We start from the raw sequence: 27,270 nt of genomic DNA, 5'->3' as shown, positions 1-27,270 counted from the left end.
CTATGAACGATTTTAAAAAAGCACCTCCTCACCCCTCGTTTCTCTGACAGTCGTTAAAGTAGGCAATGAGCACATGTCAACAGCTGAGCATCGGCATCTTGCAAGGATTCCTATCAACCAGCCACTCACCAAAGACTTGGCAGCTTTTCTATCCTGTGTTTAATACAGTGGCATATCCACTCTGATGGTAAACCTGTCCAGCCAAGTCTCCACAACACACTTTGCAAAATCAGTAGTGATTAGCAAATTAGTTAGCTTTGGCACGGAGCTGTGCTCGCTTGCCGGTGACAGCCTGGAAGCCGGTTTTGATACTGGCAACAGAGCATCGAGAATGACAAGTTTCACACTGTAAGAAATAGAGTCGGGTGTCCTTCTGCAGGATTGTGTCTGGTGATCGACATGTATGACAAGTGACATATTCCTCTGCAAGAAAAATAATACATTAACATTACCTAATAGCCACATTGAAATAGAGGTTTCTGTTCTCTGAAATACATCTATATAAACTCTTAAGATGAGGTTCAGATGACAGTTTATCTGAGCACTCAGACCAGAAGCTTAGCTAAACTTGGCTATTCTAGGGGTAAGAAAACACAAGCTGTCTCTTCTAATGTCCCAGAACACAGAGGTTATTTTTGGTGCTGGGGACTGAACCCTGGGAAATTTTTCCCCTCCTTGAAAGTGTCTCAGCCTCCCAAACACTAGGATTACGGGTGTGTACCACTGTGCCTGGCTAGATGTTTTCTTTCATCTTTGGTACTGGGGATTGAACCCAGGACATTGTGTATAAGGCAAGCGCTCTACCACTGTGCTATCTCTCATCCCAGCAACAGCTTATTCTTGGTTCTGTCCCCTTTGCTACCGTTTCCCCCAGATTTTCCAGGTTCATTACATACAAATGGCTTTCTCCCAAACACTGCAGCCTGAAGTGAACATTTCAGTGATAAAAATTAAATTGTAAACTTACTGATATATCTTCTCAAGACATTTTCTATCTGTTTCTGTTGGAATCTTCCTTTGATTACAAGTTGGTTATTACCATCTATAGAACCACTATAAAGAAAACAAAATATCTCTGTTATTTTCCTGAAAGAAACAAGTTCTAACATCTTTATTTTTTTATTTTTATTTTTTTGCGGGACTGGGGATGAAACCCAGGGGCATTCGACCTCTGAGCTATACCCCCTGCCCTATTTTTTATTCTTTATTTTGAAACAGGGTCTCACTGAGTTGCAGAGGGCCTCACTAAGTAGCTGAGGCTGTCCGTGAACCATGATTCTCCAGTCTCAGCCTCCCAAATGCTTGGATTACAAGCGTGCGCCACCACGCCGAGCTCTAGCATCTGTATATTTGATGAATTTAAAATATATAGTTAGATAGCCAGGCGTGGTGGCGCACGCTTGTAATCCCCGCGCTTGAGAGGCTGAGACACGAGGATCGCACAGGTTCGAAGCCAGCCTCATCTACTTAGTGAGACCCTGTTTTCAAATAAAATATAAAAAAGGTCTGGGAGTATAGCCCAGAGGTAGAAAGCCTCTGGGTTCCACCCCCCGAGTACCACCAAATAATAATAATAATAATAATAAAATAAAATTTATAGTTAGGCGTGGTGGTGCACGCATGTAATCCCAGCATTCAGGTGCAATGCCCCTGGAATTCATCCCCAGAACTGAAAAAAAAAAAAAAAATATATATATAAAATTAAATCTATAAAAATAAAAAATATTTTATGTATATATATAAAATCTCCTGAATATTTCAGGGATGAGGATATAGCTCAATGGTAGAGTATCTGCCTACTATGTGCACATGGCCCTAGCTAGATTCAAGCCCTGGCACAGAAAAAAAAAAAAAAAAAAAAGGTATTTATCTTCACAAAATAATTCATAATTCTAATACTTCATGCCTGGGTTAGCAGCATCTTGCACTGACATTTCTATACATACGTAAGCATTTTATCCAAGTACAAATATTAAAAGCAGAGTAATGTAAGCAACTGCCTCTATAAAGGTAAACAACACTGTAATATTTTTCTTTGATCATTTTTGCTTCATAGTAAATTTCAATTATAAGCCAGTATGTTACTGATCTACAGAATACACTTGAACTGTGAGGTTTAGCAGCTTCTTATAATATAGAGAGCTAATATGTAAACCTGAATATCCTGAATGTTTTTAAATAATTGCTATGGATGGGAAAGACAAAATCCAGCAAAGGACCTAGAAACAATCCTCAGCTATCTCCTATCATTTTCTTATTGCCGAATGGACAAAGATGAAGTTAATATTGAAGTGATGTTTGTATGGATTTATGGCTTAAACCAATTATTAAAAGAAAAACTTGCTAATTGCTCATTTACTTTACATCAAGCTGAGATCCTGATATATACATCTCAACTTTATAATTCAAGACTGCAGCTAAATACTTCTATTTCACTTGAATTACCATGGTAATAAGATAATTAGAAATATTTTAAGGACATGCTTAACATTTTTTGACATTACCTCTAAGCACAATTAAGTGGTTGAGAGCTGATAGCAAAACCATGATTTAGCATTTCCACCAGAATAGAGAAAAATTAAAAGTAACTATTATTTGAAAATCTAATCTAATAAGAAATTAACATGAGTCAATTAACTGAAATTAGAATACTGCCATTCTAAGCCAGGCGTGGTGGCGCATGCTTGTAATCCCCGCGCTTGGGAGGCGGAGACAGGAGGATCATGCAGGTTCGAAGCCAGCCCTGCTGGCTTAAGAGACCCTGTTTCCAAATAAAAAAGTATAAAAATAGGTCTGGGAGTGTAGCCCGGAGGTAGAAGGGTTTCCAGGCCCCAGTATCACAAAAACAACAACAACAACAACAACAACAACAACAAAGAATACTGCCATTCCAGTTTGAGTACTTCCAACATTTGTTTCATACTTCTAATTCTGTGTCCAGATTAAATAAATATTTAAGGTAAATATTGGATGGTGATTCACATATTATTTAAATACTCTAGAAAATCATAACGGGTTAAAAATTTATCAAAAAATAAAATGACATGCATGGTGGCACACGCCTGTAATCCCAGTACTTAGGAAGCTGAGCCAGGAAGATCATAGATGGAAAGCAAGACTCAGCAACTTAGTGAGACTCTGCTTTAAAAAAAGAGTCAGGCGTGGTGGCGCACACTTGTAATCCTAGCATTCGGGAGGCTGAGGCAGGAGGATCACAGTTCCCAGACAGCCTCAGCTACTTAGTGAGGCCTTTGCAACTCAGTGAGACCCTGTTTCAAAAGAAAGAATAAACATCAGAGCTGGGGATGTAGCTCGAAGGTAGAATGGGCTCTATGGGTCCATCCCCAGTACCACAAAAAAAGGGGATGGTGGCATGGCTCAGTGGTAGAATGCTCCTGGGTTCGATCCTTATCCCCCTCCCCCTCACAAAGCTGGGCATGGTGCCATTTATCTGTAAACCCAGTACTTGGGAGGTGAGTCTCACAGGTTTGAAGCCAGCCTCAGCAACTCAGCAAGGCTCTTAGCAACCTACCAAGATCTTGTTTCCAAACAAATAAAAAATTGGGCCAGGTGTGTAGCATTAAGGTTTCTACTCTGGGGTAGAATCCTTAGTACCACCAACATACAAGGAAAAACAGGGCTGGGGTATAGCTCAAAGGTAGAATGCCAATGCCCCTGGGTTCAATCCCTAGTACCACACTCAAAAAAATAAAATAAGTATATATATAATATATGTTAAAAGTAAAATATAAAAATTGCCAGGCATGGTGGCACATGCCTGTAATTCTAGTATTTGGGAGGCAGAGAAGAGAGGATTTAAGGTTTGAAGACACCACGGGAACGAGTCTCAAGTGGATGACAAATGAGTCAGCGTGGCAGCTGAAGAGACTTGGGAGGAGAGGGAGGACTCCACTCCTGCCGGCCTTCCACCAGCATCTTGCTTTTATTGAGGGTTATAACCAAAACACTGAAAGAAATCATTAATCACAGGAAATAGCAAAGCAATCATGGGGTGAGTCAGAGAATAATACCAAGGTAGTCACAGATGAATCAGGGAAGGGTAAACAAGGAAACTGTCGGGGTCTTTGCTCAGCAGTTATGGTCCCTGGTTATTGGTCCCATTTGGTCCTTGGAAACTTGTCTGTGTGCAATGCCCACTTGGGTGGGCAATTTGTGCCCCTCTCAAGCTGGACTGAGGTGACCTCAAAGTAGATGACTAACAATGCTCCCAACACTTCAACAATACAGTGAGACTCTCAGCAACTTACTGTCAAAACAAGAAATAAAAAAAAGGGCTCCGATCCCGGCCTCAGAGGCCCCAGCACCGGCCTTACCCCTCGGCAGGCTCGGATCCAGGCCTCGGAGGCCTCAGTAGCGGCCTTGCCTCACGGAAGGATCCAATGCCGGCCAGTGGCCCCAGCACTGGCCTAACCCCTCAGCAGGCTCTGATCCTGGCCTCGGAGGCCCCACCATCGGCCTTCCTTGTGGCAGCTGAGGGGTTAGACCAGTGTCGGGGCCAGCGAGGCCAGAACCAGGGCCTCCCATGAGGCAAGGCTGCTGCTTGAGCCAGCGAGGTCTGTTCAATCCAGGCCACAACTGGGGCCGTCAAGAGTGGGATCGGTATTTGCAGCGCAGCATGCACAGAGAAATAGCGCAGAAAATTAAAACCAGATGCTTCCCCTAATCAGCAATAACTAGGAGGAAAGGGGCAACAGGAAGTGGTCGAGCTATAGAAAGGGCCCTATAGTGAAGCAATTAAGGTGACCAATCAGAGGGTATGGAATAGGGGAGGATGGAGCCTCTTTAAAAAGCAGGAGGTACATAAACATATGTATCAAAGTTAATCACCAAACAAGCATGGGAGGGAGGGGGAGGGAATGGGATGGGGACTGGATGAGGGCTAATTGGATGATGTGTGCTTGTATATCCTCTCAAGTCTTATATTCCAATGTGATGTATGATTACAATGCACCAATAAAAATAAATTTAAAATAAATGTTAAAAAATTAAAAAAAAAGGGCTTGGGGGTGTAGCTCAGAGGTAGAATACCCCCAAGCTCAATCTCCAGTACAATAAATAAATAAATGCACACACACGATACACACACACACACACAACTTAATGCTGGCTAGGCATCAACTACTTAATTAAAATAAAATCTGAAGCCGGGTGTGGTGGCACACTGTCACGGTGGTAATCCCAGCATTTGGGAGGCTGAGACAGGAGGATCGCGGTTCAAGGACAGCTTTAGCTACTTAGTGAGGCCCTTTGTAACTCAGTGAGACCCTGTTTCAAAATAAAGAATAAAAATAGGGCTGGGGGTGTAGCACGGAGGTAGATGCCCCTGCGTTCCATACCTAATACCACACACACACACACACACACACACACACACACACACACAAAAGACTGAATATGGTGGCACATTTGTATTCCCAGCATTTGGGAGGCTGAAACAGAAGATGGAGGTTCGCGGCCAGCCTCAGCTACTTAGAAAGGTTCTTTGCAACTCAGTGAGACTCTTATTTCAAAATAAATAAAGCCGGGCGTGGTGGCGCATGCTTGTAATCCCAGCATTGGGGAGGCTAAAATTGGAGGATCGTGGTTCATGGTCGGCCTCAGCTACTTAGTAAGGCCCTCTGCAACTTAGTGAGACCCTGTTTCAAAATAAAGAATAACCATGCGTGGGAGGCGGAGACGACAGGAGGATCATGCAGGTTCATAGTCAGCCATGCTGGCTTAAGAGACCCTGTTTCCAAATAAATAAAAAATATAAAATAGGTTTGGGAGTGTAGCCCGGAGGTAGAAGGGCTCCCAGGAACCCCAGTACCCCCCCCCAAAAAAAGAATAAAAATTGGGCAGGAGGTGTGGCTCAGAGGCCAAATGTCCCTGGGTTGGTTCCATCCTCATACCTAAAAAAAAGGCTGAGGGTATAGCTTGGAGGTAGAATGCCCCTGGGTTCGGTCCCCAGTACCACAAAAAGAAAAAAAGTAGTTGATGCCTGATGACCTATTCATTTCTTCCTAAATCAACTCTTAATTTCAACCAATTACATCCCCTGTGACAATCAGATTTACAATGAAGTCTAAAATGAATCCTTAATTTTGATAGCCCATTCATCCAACAGAAGAAAAACTTGTACTGAATGCATAGCAAGTGAGTTATAAATATAATAGGGAATATATGAGTTATAAATATATATATTCTAAGTCAGGTATCTTAGTGCACACCCATAATCCCAATTATTCTGGAACATGAGGCAGGAGGAATACTTGAGCTTAAGAGTTTGGGGTTTAGCTTGGACAACACAGTGAGACCTCATCAGAAAATAAAAATTCTAACCACCAAGCATTTTTACTCAATCATGTTTAAAAGTATTTGTTCTATATCTCATCATAAAACTGACTCTTACAAAAACCTCTCCTCCGATTATACTCAAACTACAAAGATTTAATATCATCCTCCCATGGACTGTAATTCCTAACTTCCAGGCTATGGCAATTCTAATGTAGGCATTTTTTTTTTCATTCACAAAAGAAATCCTGTTTCAAAATATAAAGAATAAAGCCTGGCGTGGTGGCGCACGCTTGTAATCCCAGCATTTGGGAGGCTGAGATGGGAGGATCGCGGTTCGCGGACAGCCTCAGCTACTTAGTGAGGCCCTCTGCAACTTAGGGAGACCCTGTTTCAAAATAAAGAATAAAAAACAGGGCAGGGGGTGTAGCTCAGAGGTTGAATGCTCCTGGGTTTCATCCCCAAACCCGCAAGAAAAAAAAAAAAAAAAAAAAAATCTCAACAACCCTAAAATATTTAACCCATATTCACTGGTCATAACTTGTTATAATTTATCTCACCTCTACAAAACTATAGATTATTTGAAGTAGAAATAAACATTGTTAACTTTTGTTCCCATTAGTTTATGCTTAAAAATAAATGATGCTGGGTATGGTGGTGCACTCCTATAATCCTAGTACTTGGCAGGCTAAGACAGGAGAATCACAGGTTCAACAGCCTAAGCAAGTAGTAAGACTCTCATCAACCTTTTGTACCGTATTTATTTATTTATTTATTTATTTATTTATTTATTTATTTATTTATTTATTTATTTATGGTGGTACTGGGGTTCCTGGAAGCCCTTCTACCTCCGGGCTACACTCCCAGACCTATTTTTACATTTTTATTTGGAAACAGGGTCTCCTAAGCCAGCGTGCCTGGCTGGCTTCGAACCTGCGCGATCCTCCTGTCTCTGCCTCCCAAGCGCGGGGATTACAAGCGTGCGCCACCACGCCCGGCTTGTACCGTTTCTAAATAAGGATAATAGGGCTGGGGATGTAGCTTGGAAGTAGAATGCTCCTGGGTTCAATCCCCAGTACTACAAATAAAATAAAGTAAAATAAAATAATGGCTAGCATAGATTTATATTTAAAAACCACAATGAAGCCAGGTGTGGTGGTGTGCTCTTTTAATTCCAGTATTTGGGAGGCTGAGACAGGAGGATCACAGGTTGCAGCCAGCCCCCGCTACTTAGTGAGACTCTGCATAGAAAACGACAACTCTGAAGGTATTTTTTTGTTTTGTGTTAGTTGCCATCATTCTGACTGAAGTCTCCTTATTTAGTTACATATATTGGTACTGGGGATTGAACTCAGGAGCTTTCCACACCCCCAGCCCTTTTTGCTTTTATTTTGAAACAGGTCTCACGAAATTGCTGAGGCTGGCCATGCTCTCGCATAGGAATGAAGTGATTTCACTTCACTACAAACTTTAATCATCAGGTAAACATCTTTTTTTTTTTTTTTTTTTTTTTAAACTGGGGGTGGAACCCAGAGGCTTTCTACCTCTGGACTACACTCCCAGACCTTTTTTATATTTTATTTGGAAACAGGGTCTCACCAAGTTGCTGAGAGCCTCATTAAGTAGCTGAGGCTGGCTTCGAACCTGTGTGATCCTCCTGTCTCAGCCTCCCAAGTGCGGGGATTACAAGCGTGAGCCACCACGCCCGGCAAACATCTTTTTCTGAGCATGCTATACACACTTTTCAAGTTAAGAGAGGTTTTTGTGAGATGTCTAGTTTTACTCCCTATATATAAAATGTTCCTACAGTCTCTTACCTTGTACCCAATTCTGCCAATAAAAATGCAAGGAGATGTTTGGGCTGACGATGTAATCTAAAAAGAAAATCAAACATAAGGTTTATCTTTCATGGGAATCTAACCAAACTATTATTAATTATTATTTGCAGTATTGGGGATGAAACCCAGGTGCATTCTACCTCCAAGCTACACCCCCAGCCCCATTTTTTAAATTTTGAAACAGGGTCTCACTGAGTTGCAAAGAGCCTAAGTTACTGAGGCTGTCTGCGAACCGGGATACTCCTGTCTCAGCCTCCCAAATGCTGTGATTACAAGCATGAGCCACCATGCCCAACTTCTAACCATCTTTAAGGGAAATTTCAGTGCACAGCTCATTTAAACTTTGAAACAAAGATACATGATACCTTAAATGCTTTTAAAACAGTATTATATACTATTTATGAAAACATGCAAAATGAGTAGATATCTAAATACTAAGTAACTATCTAAATGGGAAGAAAAGGTAAATCCTACTAAGGAGACTACCCTCTGAGAAGGAAGGAGAAAGGAGACTCAAGAGATAGAACCCTGTCCCTCCCCAAAGAGAGGCTAGTGGTGTTACTGGGAGGTAGAATGCACCTAGGTTTAATCCCCAGTGTCCCCAAAAAGTCATTACACACCAAACCTAGGTGATGGATATGTTTATTATGCTAATCCGTTGTTTCCTGTTTCAAATTACTCTTAAAAAAAAAAAAAAGTTGTGTGCATGTGTATTTTCCATGGTAGCACAAGAGCACAAAAATAAAACAGCTTAACTATTCACCAACTGGGGAGTAGTCAAATAAATTACGATATATTCGACCAATGGTTTACTATTCTGCTTTTAAAAATAAAACATTTCTTATGTAAAACAAAATACAAAGCAATGTCATTTCTTTTTCATTTTTAAATTTTATACATTTTAATCAGTGCATACCTACAATCCTAGTACTTGTGAGACTGAGAAGATTAAGTTTAAGGCCAACCCAGGCAAGACACTGGTTTCAAAATAAAATAAAAAACTGATTAAAAAAAAAAAAAAAGGAAGCTGGGTATAGTGGCACACACTTGTAATCCCAGTACTTATGTTACTGAGATAGGAGGATCCAGGTTCATGGCCAGTCTCAGCTCCTTAGGGAGGCCCTCTGCAACTTAGAGAGACCCTATTTCCATATAAAGAATAAAAAGTAGCCGGGCGTGGTGGCACACGCTTGTAATCTCCGTGCTTGGGAGGTGGAGACAGGAGGATAGACAGGTTTGAAGCCAGGTGTGCTGGCTTAAGAGACCCTGTTTAAACACACACACACACACACACACACACACACACACACACACACACACACACACACGTGAGCGGTCTGGTAGCCCGGAGGTAGAAGGGTTCCATTCCCAGTACCACCACCCCCCAAAATATAAAAAAAAAAAAAAAAAAAAAAAAAAAAAAATTGGGCTGGGGATGTAGCTCAGAGATGCCCCTTGGTTCCATCCACAGTACCAGCATCAGCACCATAACAAAAAAAAAAAAAAAAAAAAAAAAAAAAAGAAAAGAAAAGAAAAAGAAAAAAGCCCAGACACAGTGACTTGTGCCTGCAATCCAGTACTTGGGAGGCTGAGATAGGAGGATCACTGGTTCAAGGCCAGTCTTAGCAACCTAGAAAGGCCCTCAGCTAGTGAGACTGTTTCAAATAAAAACTAAAATAGGGCTGGGGGTGTACTCGGAAGTAGAATGTCACCAAAAAAATAAATGAATGAATAAATTTAAAAAATCTAGCCGGGTGTAGTGGCACACGCCTGTAATCCCAGCATTTGTGAGGCTGAGACAGTAGGATCACAGTTTGCAGACAGCCTCAGCTACTTGGTGAGGCCCTAGGCAACTCAGTGAGACCCTGTTTCAAAATAAAGAATAAAAAGCAGGGCTAGGGGTATAGCTTAGAGTACCACAAAACAAAAACAAAAACAAAAAAACAGTAGATTTCTGGATATTTTTTCATTCTCTTCAAAATGACTATTTTTTGAGCATATACTACTGCTGTTATTAGCAAAAAGTTAAAGAAATAATGCCTCTAAGTATTTGAAAACAAAGGCTTGTCTCTTTTCTGCAACAAGCATGTATCACTTATGAAGTTGAAAAATAGTAATAGATGGTCAGTCTATCAAGAGAATCTGCTAGAAAAGGTCATAGCAAAGGTCACTGCTGAGCAGCTGAAAAAAGGCAGGTCCAGTGACCAGAGGCTGGCACAGAATTAAGGAAGCAGAAATCTTATCAGCTGGTTTCTGGCAACAATTCAAGGAAGAGGCATATCAAATTAGGTCATATCCCAGAGATCACCACTGGCTTGGGGGCCACCCCCATCCCGCTGACTGAAGAGCCTTTCTATCCCCCTGGTCTCCCGAGACACCCCCACACTCTTCGCACCATCTGGTTAGAATCCACTCTCAGGTCAGTATGAGTCCATTCTCACATTGCTGGATGCCGTGACAAAAGGAGCCCATGGACCTGTGGACCACAGCAACTGAAAGACCTGAGCTGTGGCCTCCCTCAGCCCAACCAACTCCCACACCTGTGCATTCTTCTACCTGCAACAAAGCCCACAAAAAGCATGTTTAATATCCCTGAAACTTCACTGAGAATCTGGCATTCAGAATGGAGGCTCTCCATTAACCAACTTACAGTTTACAGATATCTGTAAAGTTGACAAAAGAAGTTTTCTTGGTTCCTACTCGGACAACCTGCGGAGGTTTCATGACAAATTTTCTTTTCTCTCCAGCAACCATATCTGGATTCTTTTCCCTCATGATGTTGAATACGCGATTCAGTAGCTACAGGGATAAAGTGGTATTCAAACACATTCTTAGGAATAGCAAGAGTATAAAGTTTCCATTTGACAGTATATTTTACTTTTTACTACTAAATATACACATGCATACTACAGGCACTAGGAGCTTCTTGAGGGCAGGAACTCATCACCAACCAGGATCTGTCCCATTACAGATATGTAGAAATCCTTTGTTCTAAGTTAAATTAGTGAATGAGTCCCCAATAATTCTGTTTTTCTGAGGGGCACTAGGGTTTGAACCCAGAGGCATTTTTCCTCAGAGCTACACTCCCATTTCTTTTTTACTTTCTCATTTTGATAAAAGATCTCACCCTGAATGTGCAATCCTCCTGTCTCAGCCTCCCAAGTACTAGGATTACAGGCACGCACCACCATGCCCAGCTAATCCTGCTGTTTTACAGGAAAAGTATGTGATACATGGAAAAGATTCAGGAAAGCCCAAATAAACAAACTACAGACCTGACCCCAAACCAGTCATTCCATCACCACTGCCCTGACTCCCAGAGGACTCCATACCCTCAGATGTTCTCAAATTCCAAAGGAACAGTGAATTTACATAGATTGCCACAATCTGAGCAGGTGGGCATCAGAAAATGCTATGCACTGGCTGTGTGACCTCTCTGCATGTTCTGCCATCAATTACTATCTCAATGGCTCCTGCAATTAAGGGAACATTAATTTTGCTTTTCTTCAAGTTCTAGAGAACAGCTTAACTTCTCTCATAACAGAATTTATCTTACCTCCTCGTAAGTGTAGTCTCTTTCTGAGCCTGCCCAAGCAGGGCCTGTCTGGTTACTGAATGAGATTCCATCATCTTTTTTGCTATCTTCATCTTCTAAAGCTACAGATAACAAAGACTAAGAATGAGAAGTGGGTTCTGCTACAATAACAAAAGGAGGAGGAATACTAAAACTTCAAAATCTACCCTTTCCCAATGGCATTCACAACAGCCTAAAGCATAGAGATCTAAGCTCAAAACAACCCCTTTGCTTTTTTTTTGCAGGTCTGGAGATGGAACGCAGGGGCATTTGACCTCCAAGCCCATTCCCTGCCCTGTTTTTTATTCTTTATTTTGAAACAGGGCCTCACTAAGTAGCTGAGACTGCCTGCAAACCTCTATCCTCGCCTCAGCCTCCCAAATACTGGGATTACAAGTGTGTGCCACCACGCCCAGCTCCCTTTTCTAAAAAGATAGGAATGTTATGACTTTCACTTAAAATATCCTTAATAGAGACATTAATAACACAAACACACTGAAATATTCCTTTCTGTGTGTGAGGGGTACTAGGGACTGAAAGGGGTCCATTCTGAGGTACATTCCCACTCCCCCACTTTTTTGCGGTACTGGGGCTAGAACCCAGGGGCATTCTACCTCTGAGCTAGACCCCCAGCCCTATTTTTTTTTAGTCTTTTTAAAACAGGGTCTCACTGAATTGCCAAGAGTCTCGCTAAGTAGCTGAGGCTGTCTGCGAACTGCGATCCTCCTGTCTCAGCCTCCCAAATGCTGGGATTATAAGTGTGAGCCACCACGCCCGGCTCATCCCTATCTTTTTATTCTTTATTTTGAAACAGGGTCTGAGTTGCAAAGGGCCTCACTAAGTAACTGAGGTTGGCCATGAACTGCGATCCTCCTGTAAGCCTCCCAAATGCTGGGATTATAAACATGTGCCACCACGCCTGGCTTTTCTTAAAATCTTATAGCATTTAGAAACTAATAAAATATACTTTAAGCCGGGCGTGGTGGCGCACGCTTGTAATCCCTGTGCTTGGGAGGCTGAGACAGGAGGATTGCACAGGTTCGAAGCCACCGCAGCTACCTTATGAAGCTCTCAGCAACTTAGTGAGACCCTGTTTCCAAATAAAATATAAAATAGGGAGTATAGCCCGGAGGTAGAAAGCCTCTGGGTTCCACCCCCAGTACCACCAAAAAAATAAAAATAAAATGAAATAAAATATATTTTAAACAAAAAATTTAAAATTCAGTTACATTATTTTTCCCAAAGTCTAAGTCAGTATGTTTCTCATGTATTGGCAATTGCCAAATTCTCCTTTGACTGCCTTTATTAAGTCAGATACTATTTCCTTTCAGCTTTATCATGCAGCGGAGTAAGGATAAAAAAAAAAAAGTTAAAAACACCTCCCTACTACCGCTCAAGGAGACTCAGACCAAAGGTTCAAGTAACCTACAAATGAGACAGAGTCCCCCAAATTACCTTCATCTTTCTCTAGTATTTCATCCTCATCTGGGAACTTGACATTCCTCCTTTTCTTCTTTTTATTGCCAAGCATAATATCAAGGTCATCTTCTGGTTCAGCTGGTTCTTGAGCGTCACTTTCAATCTTAAGATCCTAAGAAATTGAGATAAGTCTCAACATTCAATACTATCATCATCATCATCATCATCATCATCATCATCATCATCATCATCATTATAGTACTGGGGATAGGACCCACGGACCTTCTACCTCTGAGCTACACCCCCATCCCTATTTTATTTTTATTATTTATTTTGAAACAGGGTCTCACTAAATTGCGGAGGGCCTCACTAAGTAGCTGAAGCTGGCCTCGAACCTGAGATTCTCCTGACTCAGTCTCCCAAGTACTGGGATTACAAGCGTGTGTCACTATGCCTGGCTGCTTTTTTTTTTTTTTTTTTAAATGACACAGGCAAACATTTTAGAGGGAAAAAAATCAAATATTCAAAGCTAAAGCTTCAAATAAGAAATGCCTCTCATGGGCAGACCAAACTATCTCAGACTCCTTCAAACTGTAAATTCCTCGAGATTCTTTAATGGCACTTTTCCCCCTTCTTTTTTAATCTTCAGGGTTGGAATCTTAATTATTAATCTACGTTTCCAAACCAGTTTACTGTAAGTATCAGTTGGGAAACGGTTCTTCAATCTTCTGACAATCTTCAGCAGGAACAGGACTTGGTTTATTTTTAAATAAATTTCTAAGTGAATATGACAATCCATGGAAATGTTTTCTCCTGCGGACACCAAATTTATGTTTTTCCACACAATTCTCCAATACCAACTAGATGTCCTCCAATTCAGAGAGAGAGAGAGAGAGAGAGAGAGAGAGAGAGAGAGAGAGAGTGTGTGTGTGTGTGTGTGTGTGTGTGTGTGTGTGTGTGTATGTTAGATACCGGGGATTGAACCCAGGGGCATTCTATTTCTGAGCTATACCCCCAGCCCCCCCCCCCTTTATAAATGGTACTGGGGGTGGAACCCAGGGCTTTTCTACCTCCAGGCTATACTCCCAGACCTATTTTATACTTTATTTGGAAACAGGGTCTCACTAAGTTGCTGAGAGTCTCACTAAGTATGTGAGGCTGGCTTCGAACCTGAGTGATCCTCCTGTCTCAGCCTCCAAAATGCGGGAATTACAAGAGTGTGCCACCATACCCAGCACCCCCAGCCCTTTAATTTTGGTTTGATAAAGGGTCTAACTAGGTTGCCGAGAGTCTCACAAAAGTTGACAAGGCTGGTCTCAAATCTGTGATTCTTCTGTCTCAGCCTCCCAAGTACTGGTTATAGGTGTGCGCTACCATGCTGGGGTTCTCAAATTCAATTCTGATATTCCCTGGAGTTGTCAGACTCCATAGGTTTAAAGACTCAGTTCCATCTGAGCATGGTGGCACACACCTGTAATCCCAGTACTTGGGAGGCTGAGACAGGAGTATTACAGGTTCCAGTTTCCAGTGACTCTCTCATAAACCTAGTGAGGCCCTGTTTCAAAATGAAAATTAAAAAAAAAATAAGACTGGGTGTAGATCCTGGGGAGAATGTCCCTGAGTTCAATCCTCAGTGCTGGGGGCAGGAGGGAGTCCACTTCCACAAATTAAGGCTCTCCCTTTATTTATTTACTTATTATTTTTTATGGTACTGGGAGTGAAACTCAGGGGCATTCTACTTCCGAGCTACACCCCCAGCCCTAGTTTTTATTCTTTATTTTGAAACAGCGTCTCATTAAGCAGCTGGGGCTGCCCTTGAACATCGATCCTCCTGACTCAGCATCCTCAATGATGCTTTCACTTTAAAATGCCAGTATCACTGGGCATGGTGACGCACACTTGTAATCCCCGCGCTTGGGAGGCAGAGCAGGAGGATCGCGCGGGTTCAAAGCCAGCGGTGTGCACTGGCTTAGGAGACCCTGTTTCCAAATAAAAATGTAAAAATAGGTTTGGGAGTGTAGCCCGGAGGTAGAAGGGCTTCCAAGAATCCCAGTACCACCAAAAAAAAAAAAAAAAAAAAAAAAAAAGCCAGTATCAGGTTCCCAAGTTACTCTCACTTTTGTTTGATTTGACTACAAATTTGGAGGTTCCCACAACCTTCTGAATTTAATAATTTGCTACAACAACTCACATACTTCAGGAAAGTACTTTACTTACTAATATCAGTTTATATAAAGTATACAACTAAAACAGCAGCCAAATGGAAGCGATGCTGGGACACAGTGTGTGAGGCAGGGAGTGCGAGGACGTCAAATGGTGTGCACTCCTCCTCAGGCATGCCACCCAGTACCTCAGTGAGGCCGCCAACCGGGACACCTCAACACTGGCATTCAGGGGTTTCATCTGCCAAGACACACACTCCTCAGAAGCTTGGTCACTGGCCACTCAAAATCTCCAGACCTTCCATTCTTGTGCAGGGTCTGAAAGCCCCTGGTCTTCTTGGTGACCATCCCCCTTCCTGAGGCCTTATCTTCTAATCAGCATAAGACATTTACTACTTTGAGGATTACATGAATTTTAGGAACAGCATGCTAAGAACCAGGGACAAAGAACAAATATTTATTTTTATACCACAGCAGCTTGGCAACAAGCTGTAGAGAGGTCTTTGGGCATCATTTTAATAAATGACATCATGAAGAAGGAAAGGCAGAGTCCATGGGGAATTAGGGTCACATGACAAAAGGGCTACTGCTTGGCCCCAAGATTAGTTGCTATCAGCAGATGAATCAACTCCCCAGAAGAACAGAAAGGGCCTTTCTCAGTTCCCAGCCTTTTTTTTGGGAGGGGGCACTAGGAATGGAACCCAGGGGCATTCTACCTCTGAACTACACCCTCAGCCCTGTTTTTTTATTCTTTATTTTGAAACAGGGTCTCACTGAGTTGCAAAGGGCTAAGTAGCTGAGGCTGTCCTCGAATCACCATCCTCCTTGTCTCAGCCTCCCAAATGCTGGGATTACAAGTGTGCGCGACCACACATGACTGGTTTCCAGTCTTTCAATTTTCCCTTTTTTCACCAATTTATCCAGCTCCCTATCCAAGTATACTGTCAACATTACCCACAATTAATTTGTTTTTGTGTACCTATATTCTGAACTAGTCTGATGATGGCTGCAGTAATTTCAGAAATTATCAGAAGTTGTAACAGATAAAGATGTAAACAAAACTCTGAATTGGGATCCCAAAAGTACCTGTGTAGTCTTTGTGCTACATGAACTGGACCATGGTATTAGTAGCTAGATACCATAAAAACAGAAAATCATATATTGATCTAGTCTCCAAGATGACAGTAAATGAGAAACTTAGAAATGCTAAATATAAATCAACACACACCAGCCAGCTTAGTTCTACTGCTATATTCCAATTGTTGTTGTTGTTATTATTATTATTGTTATTGTTATCAATGTACTGGGGATGAAACCCAGGGGCCTTCTACCTCTGGGCTACATTCCCAGACCTATTTTTATATTTTATTTGCAAACAGGGTCTCACTATGTTGTAGAGAGCCTCACTAAGTAGCTAAGGATGGATTCGAACCTGTGTGACCCTCCTTGTATCAGCCTCCCAAGTACTGAAATTACAAGTGTGCACCACCACACATGGCCTTATTCCGCTTATTTTATCCAGTAAGATCGACACCACACTGGAGAGCAGACTTAGCAAAGGACAGTGAGAACAGCAAAGCCCTGCAATAATCAGAAAACCGGGACAGTCCCTAACCTCAAAAACACTTCTGCTTTAAGCTTATGTCCATACCTTCCTTGCCTGCTGACTAGGATACCTACAACATCCTCTTAGGTTATGACTTAAATAGAAAGAAAAAAAAAAAAATCCAAGCAATTAATGAAAGTGGAGCTCAAAAGTGGTTCTTTAGAATAAAAGCAACTGGGAGACTCAACCAACTCTGTGGCATATCTCTGATGTTTTTTTGTTCTCTAGGATACTTAATCTCAATTTGCTCAGCATAAGCTGAGCATGTCTCCTTTTCAATTACCCTACAGGAACAGGAAAAGAATTTCCAGAGAGAACACAAATTCAAGTAAAATCATCTTGTTCTATAAGGTTTTCTAAATAATCCCTGAACTAAATATCTCTGAAAACAGGAAAAATCTTATTTCAGTAGTAACTAACACACAAAGCCTGATGCATTTAATAACCAAAACACATTTGCTTAACTGTCATAAAAATTAAGGCACTGTTCCCAAAGTCCAGTGGATTACTGAGTAAATTTCCTACTATATGTGGGATTTCTCTTATTTATTTGGGTTTGAGCAAATAAACCACTAAAAATTTCAGAAAGAGGGCACAAAATGTTTGTATGTGTGTGTGTGTTGTGTGCACACACACTGGGTTTCATAAACAACTATGGCTCTATTGAAGTGGCTCCTCCACTGGGTCTGTAAAGGGGTAGCTCCAGGGAGGAAGAACAGGGCCGCAGCATCCTCTTCTTCCACCCATTAACCTCCTACTCATCTACCTACCCTGCAACCTGTTCAAAAGAATCTTAAAATATATTTATACTGGAAATCAATCTAGTAAAAATAAAATCACAGAGTATCAAGTCCCCACAAGATCAGAGAACCCCAAAGAACTAGTCTGAGTGTTCTACTTTGTCTACAGGCTACAGTGTCATAAGCTACCACCATCACAGGCTAGGGTTTATTCTTTGCTGCTTAAGTTTAATAGAAGAAACTATAAGAATAGTTGTTCCACAAGATTTATCACTTACAGAAATCTTTCCTCAGCCAAACAATTCCAGTATGGTGAAGTCAAGAGGCATTTTGTGATCTTCTTAATGGCACACAATTCAATATTTAAAAATTTAATTTATGTTCCTTAAACTCTATCTTTAAGATAGACAGATACTGAGCCAGGCATGGTGGCACATGCTTGTAACCCCAGCATTTGGGAGGCTGAGACAGGAGGATCATGGTTCCCAGACAGCCTCAGCTACTTAGTGAGGCGCTTTACAACTCAGTGAGACCTTGTTTCAAACTAAAGAATAAGCAGGGCGTGGTGGCGCACGCTTGTAATCCCAGCACTTGGGAGGCTGAGACAGGAGGATCATATGGGTTCGAAGCCAGCCTCAGCTACTTAGTGAGGCTCTCAGCAACTTAGTGAGACCCTGTTTCCAAATAAAATATAAAAATATGTCTGGGAGTATAGCCTGGAGGTAGAAAGCCCCTGGGTTCCACCCTCAGTACCACAAAAAAATAAAATAAATAAATAAATAAATAAAAAGTAGAGCTGGGGGTGTAGCTTGGAGGTAGAATGCTCCTGGGTTCCATCCCCAGTACTGAAAAAACAAAAACAAAAAAAACTAAAACAAAACAAAAATACTCCCAAGAAAATGACCTTATTAATGGTGGTGATTAAGTGCTTAACAACAAAAGCAAAGCTACTAAAAGATGAAACAAAGGGGGGAAAAGAGCCATTATCAACCTTTCAAGAGATCAGATTTTACCTTCAACAAGAAAGCAATACTACCTTTACACCTTCTTCAGCTTCATCGATATCAAATATCTTTTTTGTTTTTTTCTTCTTTTTCTTTTGATTAAAGAAGTTCAAGTCATCTAGATCATCAGAAGCATCTAAAAACAGAGATTGAAGATTATCAATGATTAACAACTGGCAGAAGATAAATCATGAGTTAAGGCAACACATTCGCCAGAAAAGAGGCATTAATTAGCACAGCAGCCCTTCCACAACCACAAAAGTACAGTTCTGAAAAATACAATGACAAGCCAACTCAGCTTTCTAGAAAAATCTAGCTAAGGGACTATTTTTAATTTTTTCAATTTTTTAACTTATTTTGTTGTTGTTTTACTGGGGATGGAACCCAGGAGCGTTCTACCTCCAAGCTACACCCTCAGCCCTATTTTATTGTTTGTTTCTTTCTTTGCAGTATTGGGGGTGGAACTGGGGGCATTCTACCTCTGAGATACACACTCCCTGCCCTATTTTTTATTCTTTATTTTGAAACAGGGTCTCACTAAGTTGCAGAAAGATTCACAAAGTAGCTGAGACTGTCTGCACACCAAGACCCTCCGGTCTCAGCCTCCTGAATGCTGGGATTATAAGTGTGCGCCACCACATCCACCTTATTCTTTATTTTGAAAAAGGGTTTCACGAATTGTGGAAGGCCTCACAAGTGCTAAGGCTGGCCATGAACCTGAGATCCTCCTGTCACAGCCTGCCAAGTACTGGGATTACAAGTAACCGCTGCCACACCTCACTTTGAACCATTTATTTCTACTTGTTGAATTATATCTAAGTTAGAGCACTAACATGAATGAAAGGCCTAACCCCACATGTTTTAGGCTGTAATATTAATCTCATACATTTTCAGACTTGCTAAGACAAAAAAAAAAAAAAATCTATCTTGATCCTCTTTTTTTCTGTTTACACTCAAATATAACCACAACTAAAGTTGGAGAAGAGACCTGACAAGTTAGACTGGAAAACCAGGGCTGTAATGAAGAGGTTTTGTCATCTTTGCAACTTGTGAATTCATGGGACTCTCACTGCAATAAATCCACCAGGAATCTAGTAAGGTCCAGTGCCCACAGACTGCTGATGGCCTTAACCGGAGATCACTACAGGTACAAACTGCAAACCGCTGAATGACCCAAAGCCTCCAGCACGGCACTAATAGGGACACCAGCCACTTACCTTTTTTCCTACTGTCCTCCTCATCGGCTTCCACATCTTTGTCCTCAGTCAGTTCTGGCTCTACTTCTTTTGTTTCTGAGGGCTGGGTTTCTTCTGTCTGAGCATCCCCTTCCTCATCTAGCATAAATGGCTTCTTCTTCTTCTTTTTCTTCTTACTCATAGTAGGATCAAAAATCATCTAATAAAATAAGACACCAAGATCATTTTTAATCAAGCTCACATTCCAAAACGACACCCTTAAAAGGCATACTCTAAAGAGTAGGTAGGCGTGATGACACATGCTTTTATTTATTTTTTCTTTCTTCTTCTTCTTCTTTTTTTTTGCATTACTGGAGCTCGAACCCAAGGGCATTCTAACTCTGAGTTACACCCCCTGCCCTATTTTTTATTCTTTATTTTGAAATAGAGTTTCACTAAATTGCAGAGGGCCTAAGTAGCTGAGGCTGGCCACGAACCTGCAATCCTACTGTCTCAGCCTCCAAAGTACTGGGATTATAAATGTGTTATATTTTATTTTGAAAGAGGATGTCACTAAGTTGCTGGCTGCTTTGCTGAACCTGGCTTCGAACCTGTATTTCTCCTGTCTGAGCCTCTCAAGTACTGGAATTACAGGCCGGCCTTTTTACTCTGCTTTCTGTTTGTGGAATGTGGAAAGTTCTCAGGTTATATTTGCCTAAATGTTCACCACAGAGTAAGTGAAAAGCCTGACGTGGTGGCGCACGCTTGCAATCCCAGTACTTGGGAGGCTGAGACAGGAGGATCGCACAGTTTGAATCCAGCCTTAGCTACGTAGTGAGGCTCTCAGCAACTTATTGAGACCCTGTTTCCAAATAAAATATAAATAGGTCTGGGATGTAGCTTGGAGGTAGAAAGCCCATGGGTTCCACCCCCAGTACCACAAAAAAAAAAAAAAAGTAAGTAAAAAAGTATAGTTATTATAGACATAACAGTTTAAACATACAAGGTAGATACTTAATAGAACAGAAAGAACAAAGTTTTAAGTCAAACAGATTCAAATCCCAGGTATTTTTTTCTCTGAGCTCCTCACCAGCCTTTGCCCACATTCTATTATTCTTAAATTTGGCCTCTTGCCCATTGATCTATATAATGATCCAAAGCACAGGTCTGGAGCAAAAATGATTGAATTCAAATCCTGAATCTAGTTCATACCAAGGCTTTGTATAACGGAGATAAGCAGAAATAAAGCCAAACTGACAAGGTTATTAGGAGGATCAAATGAGCAAATATAAAATCTTTCCAATTATAATTTATATAATGCTTTACAGTTCACAGAGTAAGGTTATCTGATTCCTATCATGAAAATTTCCTTAATTTGGGCGATCTAATTTTCCAGAAAGAGTGAAGTTTTTTTTTTAATGTTTTACATAAATTTCTTTATGTCTCAAGTACATTAAGGAAACTAAGATTAAGAACAACTACAATGCCAGGCATGGTGGCGCACGCTTGTAATCCCCGTGCTTGGGAAGCTGAGACAGGAGGATGGCGCAAGTTCAAAGCCAGCCTCAAAGAGACCCTGTTTCCAAATAAAATATCAAATAGGTCTGGGAGTGTAGCCCGGAGGTAGAAGGCCCCGGGTTCAATCCCCAGTACCACCACCACCACCAAAACAAACAAACAAACAAAAACAAACAAACAAATAAACAAAAAACCCAACAACTACAGTATGCAATAAGGTAGTTATTATCCTCAACTAGTAAAGTACTTGTAAGGCATTCTGGAAATTTTCATACAGCCTCAAATTCAGTTGCTTTCTCTTACCTTAATAAGGACCTAATTTTGTAAATGAATAATTCTGAAATGTAGTCAGTGTGAAGAACATTAACTGGGAAACTTAAAGTAGCATCCCTTTCGGATAGAAGAGTGAGAAGGAAGGAGTTCCCCACTACTGACCTCCTCGGCCTTGGGTCACCCTTCATAGAGTACTGCAATCTGTTACAGGGAAGTAGCTACAGTTCATCCTCATTCTTTTTTTTTTTTTTTTTTTTTGCGGGTCTGGGGGTGGAACCCAGGGGCATTTGACCTCCGAGCTACACCCCCTGCCCTATTTTTTTATTCTTTATTTTGAAACCGGGTCTCACTGAGTTGCAGAGGGCCTCACTAAGTAGCTGAGGCTGTCCGCGAACCGCGATCCTCCAGGTCTCAGCCTCCCGAATGCTGGGATTACAAGCGTGCGCCACCACGCCCGGCTATCCTCATTCTTGAAATAGGGAGACTTGGCAAAAGCAGACTGCATTCAAGGCACTGTATATTTGGTTCTGGCAGGGATTACAGTCCATTTATTGCATTTTTCAAGTTTCAGATTCCCTGAGTGACTTTATTTAGCAAATCAGACCCAAGATGGGAGGGATCCTGAAATCACAGGGCAGCTTCATAATTGTCTTCTTACTCCTGATAAGCTCTTATTTACAGGAAAACAGATTTACAAAAAGGCAATAAACATGCTGAAGTCATTAACATCTCTCAAATACTATCTTTGAATACTTTATATTTAATACTTAAGTACTGAACATACTCCATGCTCCACTTTATTTACACAACCCTGCAAAGTAGTTTTTACAAGGGACCCAGAAGCAGCACCCAGTGTGAAACTCCCCAAAGCAGGAGGCCATGTCAGTTCTGACTAAAATCATGGAGTCTGGAAACTTTCATACCCCACTTTCAAATTATCAACTGACTACATCCCAAATATTTCATTTATGAGACAGAGTTTGGGTTTGAGAAATAAGTAGTTCCTGATTATACAACCTATGGAAAACTACAGAACCACTTGAGCTTTTTTTTTAAAAAGTCCACAACAAAGCCTTCAAAAGCATAAAGTTTCCATTTTCAACGTCTCATGTTGGGTTAGAGGAAACAAGGAAAAAGAATACCACCTAAAATGTTTGGTTTTTTTTTTTTTTTTTTTGCGGGTCTTGGGATGGAACCCAGGGGCATTCGACCTCTGAGTTATACCCCCTGCCCTATTTTTCTTTATTTTGAAACCAGGTCTCACTGAGTTGCAGATGGCCTCACTAAGTAGCTGAGGCTGTCCGCGAACCATGATCCTCTGGTCTCAGCCTCCCAAATGTTGGGATTACAAGCGTGCACCACCACGCCCGGCTCAGAATACCACCTAAAATGAACCTGACCACTGACTAAAGTGCTTCATCAAATTGCCTCCTCCTTCCATCACTCCTTACCTAGGAAATCGACTTTTGACCACAGTACACTCAGAAGCCACAAAAGGACGCACAAAGAAGCAAGGCTTCGATGGGGATTGAACCCACAGGCATTCTACCTCTGAGCTCCACCTCCAGTCCGATTTTTTTTTTTTAACTATTCTTTATTTGGAAATGGTCTCACTAAGGTGCTGAGGGCCTTACAAGTTGCTGAGGCTGGTAGTGAACCTGCAATCCTCCCAAATACTGGGATTACATGTGTGCACCACCATACCTGGTTCACACATTCAATTTTTAATCAGAAGCTTTTAAAAAAAATTATTTTGGAAAAACACTTTATATTGTGAAAACCTGATGTTCTGATACTTTGTGAAAGAGGCCTAGTAGTAAACGAGCAAGTCTTAGATACTGATAGTGTTATATTTTAAAAGAGAAAAAACAGCTGGTGTTAGAATTAGGAAAAGCATTTGTCCAATGTTCTTGTCCCTCCTCCAGAGCAACTCTGAGCTATTGATGTTTCCCCCTTCCTCCAACAGGCAGTAAAGGACAAACACAGTCCCGTGAAAGGGTCCAAGAGAAGCCTCCCAAGGTGGGGCGCACCTGTAATCCCAGTACTTGGGAGGCTGAAACAGGAGGATCACAGGTTCGCAGTGAACTTAGTAAGACCTAATTTCAAAATAAATTTAAATGGTCTAAAAATTTTTGAATGCCTTCAGATTATAGGATTGTTCCCCCCCCCTTCCAATGAGCACCTATTTTCTAGAATACTGCTCTCTATATTTTTATATTTTGCAGTACTAGGGATCAAACCCAGTTACACTCTACCTGAGTTACACCCTCAGCCCTACTTTTTTTTTTTTTTGCACGCACGGTAGTGGGGATGGAATCCAGGGGCATTCTACCTCTAAGCTACACCCTCAGTCCTAATTTTTATTCTTAATTTTGAAACAGGGTCTCACTGAGTTGCAATGGGCCTTACTAATTGTAGCTGAGGCTGTCCACGAACCACGATCCTCCTGTCTCAGCCTCCCGAATGCTGAGGTAGCGTGTGCCACCATACCAGGGTCCAGCCCTATTTTTTACTCTTTATTTTGAAACAGGGTGTCACCGAGTTGCCCTGGGCCTAAGTAGCTGAGGCTGGCCGCAAACCTGAGATCTTCCTGTCTCAGTCTTCCATGTACTGCTAGTACAAGGTGTACACCACCATGCCCAGCTTGTAATATTGCTTTTTAGAGGTTACAGTTCCACTAGGTTAAAAAGGGTGAGGTTTCAGTGAGTTTCTGGCTTAATTTACGAGGTTTAAAAAGGTGGGCAGTTTATGCCAATTACATGTAAACAAGCTGTTTAAAGAAAAAAAAAAAAAAAAGAAAGAAACTACTTAATAGTAGGCTCTTCAATCCTATCCTGGCTAACAACCAGAAAAATTTCCACTCTGGGCCTTGTAGTTTATAAATTATACAGGTTTTATGTGGTCCTCACAAGTCTGTATTCAAAAGGGATTTGACTAAGAATAATTACCTAGCTGGGGGTGGTGGAGCACTGCATGTCTGTAATCCCAGTACTTCAGAGGCTGGGGCAGGATTGCAGGTTCTAGGACAGCCTCAGCAAATAGTGAGACTCATATCTGCCTAGGAAGACCCTTTTTCAAAAGAAAAAATAAAAAGGGCTTGGGGTTTGTCGTGGAGGTAAAACACTCATGGGCTCAATTCCCAGTAACATACATGCATGTGCACACGCAAGACCATAAAATATCTAGTCAATAGCACTACATAAACTGTCTTACTACCTCCCTCTACCAGTAACTTCCAACTGACAGTAAAACCAAAGACCAAGCGTCCTACCAACCCACTGCATGATTTAAAGCAGTGTGACTTCCCTAAACCCTACTTTCCTGTCTGTAAAATGAAGTTGCATTGGTAAGCACAGTGTCAAACTGCATAATACTTACCTCCAAAGCCCACTACTGGAATGCTGGTTTTGCCATCTCTACTTCACAAAATCCTGTTCATCTTTAGGAATGTACTCACAGTCCACTTCTTTCAAAACTTGATCTCATTACTAAAAATGGTCACTCTGGCCCCTAAATTGCTGTTGATGGCCTTATTTCTATTTCTTGTGGCAACTAGCAGTTCTATCTTGCATTATAGCTATGTCTTTGTGTGTGTACTGGTGGGGGGGGTTTCCTGTGGATTGAATCCAGGGATGTTCTACCTATGAGCTACAGCACCAGTCCTATTTGTTTTATTTTGAAACAGAGCCTCACTTACTTGCTGAGGGCCTCACTAAATTGCTGAAGCTGGCCTCACACCTGTGATCCTCCCGTCTCAGCCTCCTAAGTTCCAGGATCACAGGCATGCACCACCAAGCCCAGTTTATGGCTGTATCTCTTACCACGGTCTCATTTCTACCTTAACAATTATATCCCTTACTACACTGTGATCACTTACCACAAAACCTATACACAGAATATCCCACAGTATCTTGCTCTAGATAAGTACTGTTTTAGCCAAGTGTGGTGGTGTACATTTGTAATCCAAGTATTTGGGAAACTCAGACAGGAGGATCTCAAGCCAGTCTCATCAACTCAGTGAGACTTGATTTCAAAATAAAAAAAATAAAATAAAATAGGGCTTGGGGTATAGAATGCCTCTGGGTTCAATCTTCAGCACACCCCCCCTACACACACACACACACACAGTGCTATACTTGCTAATTACTTGCTAAAAGTCATGAAAATTTTGGAGAACGAGTAGAAAACAGGCATGAAAAACTCTCACAACTTAATACGGTAGCTTTGAGCAAAGTCTACAATGACCTCCAAGAAAGAAACATCAATCTCCTCCAGACTCAGTTTCTCTAAGATAGTCAGGCCTCCTGTCTCATGAATGGAAACAATACTACAAAGATATGGAATTCTACTACTGGTTCAGCCACTTAGAACTCGATCATGGGCATTATACAACTCGGTAAGCCTTCGTTTTCTCATCTGTAAAATGGGCATCAACAGGACCTCTTTCATAGGGTCACTGTGAGAATCAAATGATTGGTGTCCCCTTCAAAATAAATCCCAAACTTCTTTACTTGGTCTTCAAAGTCCTCCGAAAGTAGCCAGTACCTACTTTTCAAGTCTTCACTCTCTATTCCGGCCAAGTTGGGGAATAACCCACTTTCAGTGAGCACTTGCCTTTCTCGACCACTTTCCTCACTCTATTTCAAGCCTTTCCACGCCTGAGAAAATTCTAAGCATAAGCCAGGGCCTACTCAAAAGCCAACTCTCCAGAGAACCTCAAATTCTTCCTCTTCATCCTCTCCAAAGTCCTAGAGGCCCAAAGAGTTACAAATTCTTCAGAAGAGTTTTTTTTTTTTTGGGGGGGGGAGGCAGGAGGCGGAGGGAGGCTCTACTTCGTGTTAGGCAATACCTACTGAGTACTTAACATCAATTTAAGTCATTTGGTTTCACATAAACTAGGATAAACCTGAAAAGGGGGGATTGAAGAACTTTGTTGAGATCCAAGCTAGACCGTAGAAAAAGATTCAGTCAGCTTCCCAGTCTGGACCTGGCGTTCCGGTCGCCGTGAGCCCCGGTTAAGGAAGCTCGAGGACTCCTGCCTGGAAACTCTCTAGGAAGACTGGGCCACTTTTTGAGCGTGAAGGATCTTTTCCTCCAGTCCTAATTCTCTCACCCCTTTTTAAGAAATAATGCTTGAAACAGGGGCAGGATACCTGTTCGGAAAAGCCAGCCTACAAAGTTTTTAACCAGAGCGCTCCCCCAGAGCCGAGAGAGGCTCCTCGCAGCCCCCTGGGCGCCGGCGAGACGAGCTGGGCTGCGGTGTCCCGCGAAAAGAACGCAAGGGTCGCCGGCCCCCCATCCACTCGGTCGGGGCATGAACCCGGCCTTCAAGCCCCTTCAGGGCGAGCGACTCGACGAGTGCTCTTTCCCCACACGCTGGCCACAGCCCTCGGGGAGCGGGGTGCGGCCAAGCCGCGGATCCGGAGTCCTTGCGGGCTCGGGCTGCCTAGGCCTGGCTGCCCCACATGGCGGCGGCCGGCCGCTAGGCCGCAGGCCTGGTTTCCCACGCAGGGGTGGGTTCGGCTTCCTGCCTCAGTCCTCAGCCCGAGCCCGGGCTCAGGTCCTCACCTCGTCCCCGGACATGGCTGCGGCTCGAGTGGGCTCGGCACCAACGCGAAGTCAGACGGGTCAGCCCCTGGTCCCGGCGGCAGCGCGGCTCCGGCCGAC

The 27,270-nt window shown here is 42.1% G+C and overlaps 1 protein-coding gene across 3 annotated transcripts; it reads right to left on the bottom strand.

The window, feature by feature from the left end:
• Positions 1–247: 247 nt before the first annotated feature.
• EIF2S2 (eukaryotic translation initiation factor 2 subunit beta) lies at positions 248–27,270 on the bottom strand (the record flags this gene model as incomplete). 3 transcript variants are annotated; one of them, XM_080716648.1, is made up of 9 exons in its annotated part: positions 27,172–27,270; positions 19,855–20,032; positions 18,670–18,773; positions 13,162–13,297; positions 11,689–11,789; positions 10,783–10,931; positions 8,112–8,168; positions 968–1,053; positions 248–423 (listed from the first exon to the last, which is right to left on the bottom strand). In XM_080716648.1, the coding sequence occupies exons 1-9, from the start codon at positions 27,184–27,186 to the stop codon at positions 248–250; spliced, it is 1,002 nt and encodes a 333-aa protein (XP_080572774.1). In that variant the 5' UTR covers positions 27,187–27,270. The 3 variants fall into 3 exon arrangements, with proteins under 3 accessions (XP_080572774.1, XP_080572775.1, XP_080572776.1); XM_080716649.1 differs by having other exon boundaries at positions 13,162–13,288; XM_080716650.1 differs by lacking the exon at positions 8,112–8,168.

This window comes from Muscardinus avellanarius (genome assembly GCF_963383645.1).
Source record: "Muscardinus avellanarius genome assembly, chromosome: 19".
Classification (NCBI taxonomy): domain Eukaryota; kingdom Metazoa; phylum Chordata; class Mammalia; order Rodentia; family Gliridae; genus Muscardinus; species Muscardinus avellanarius.
Note: the sequence above shows the minus strand (reverse complement) of the source record. Positions and strands in the feature narration are given on the sequence as shown.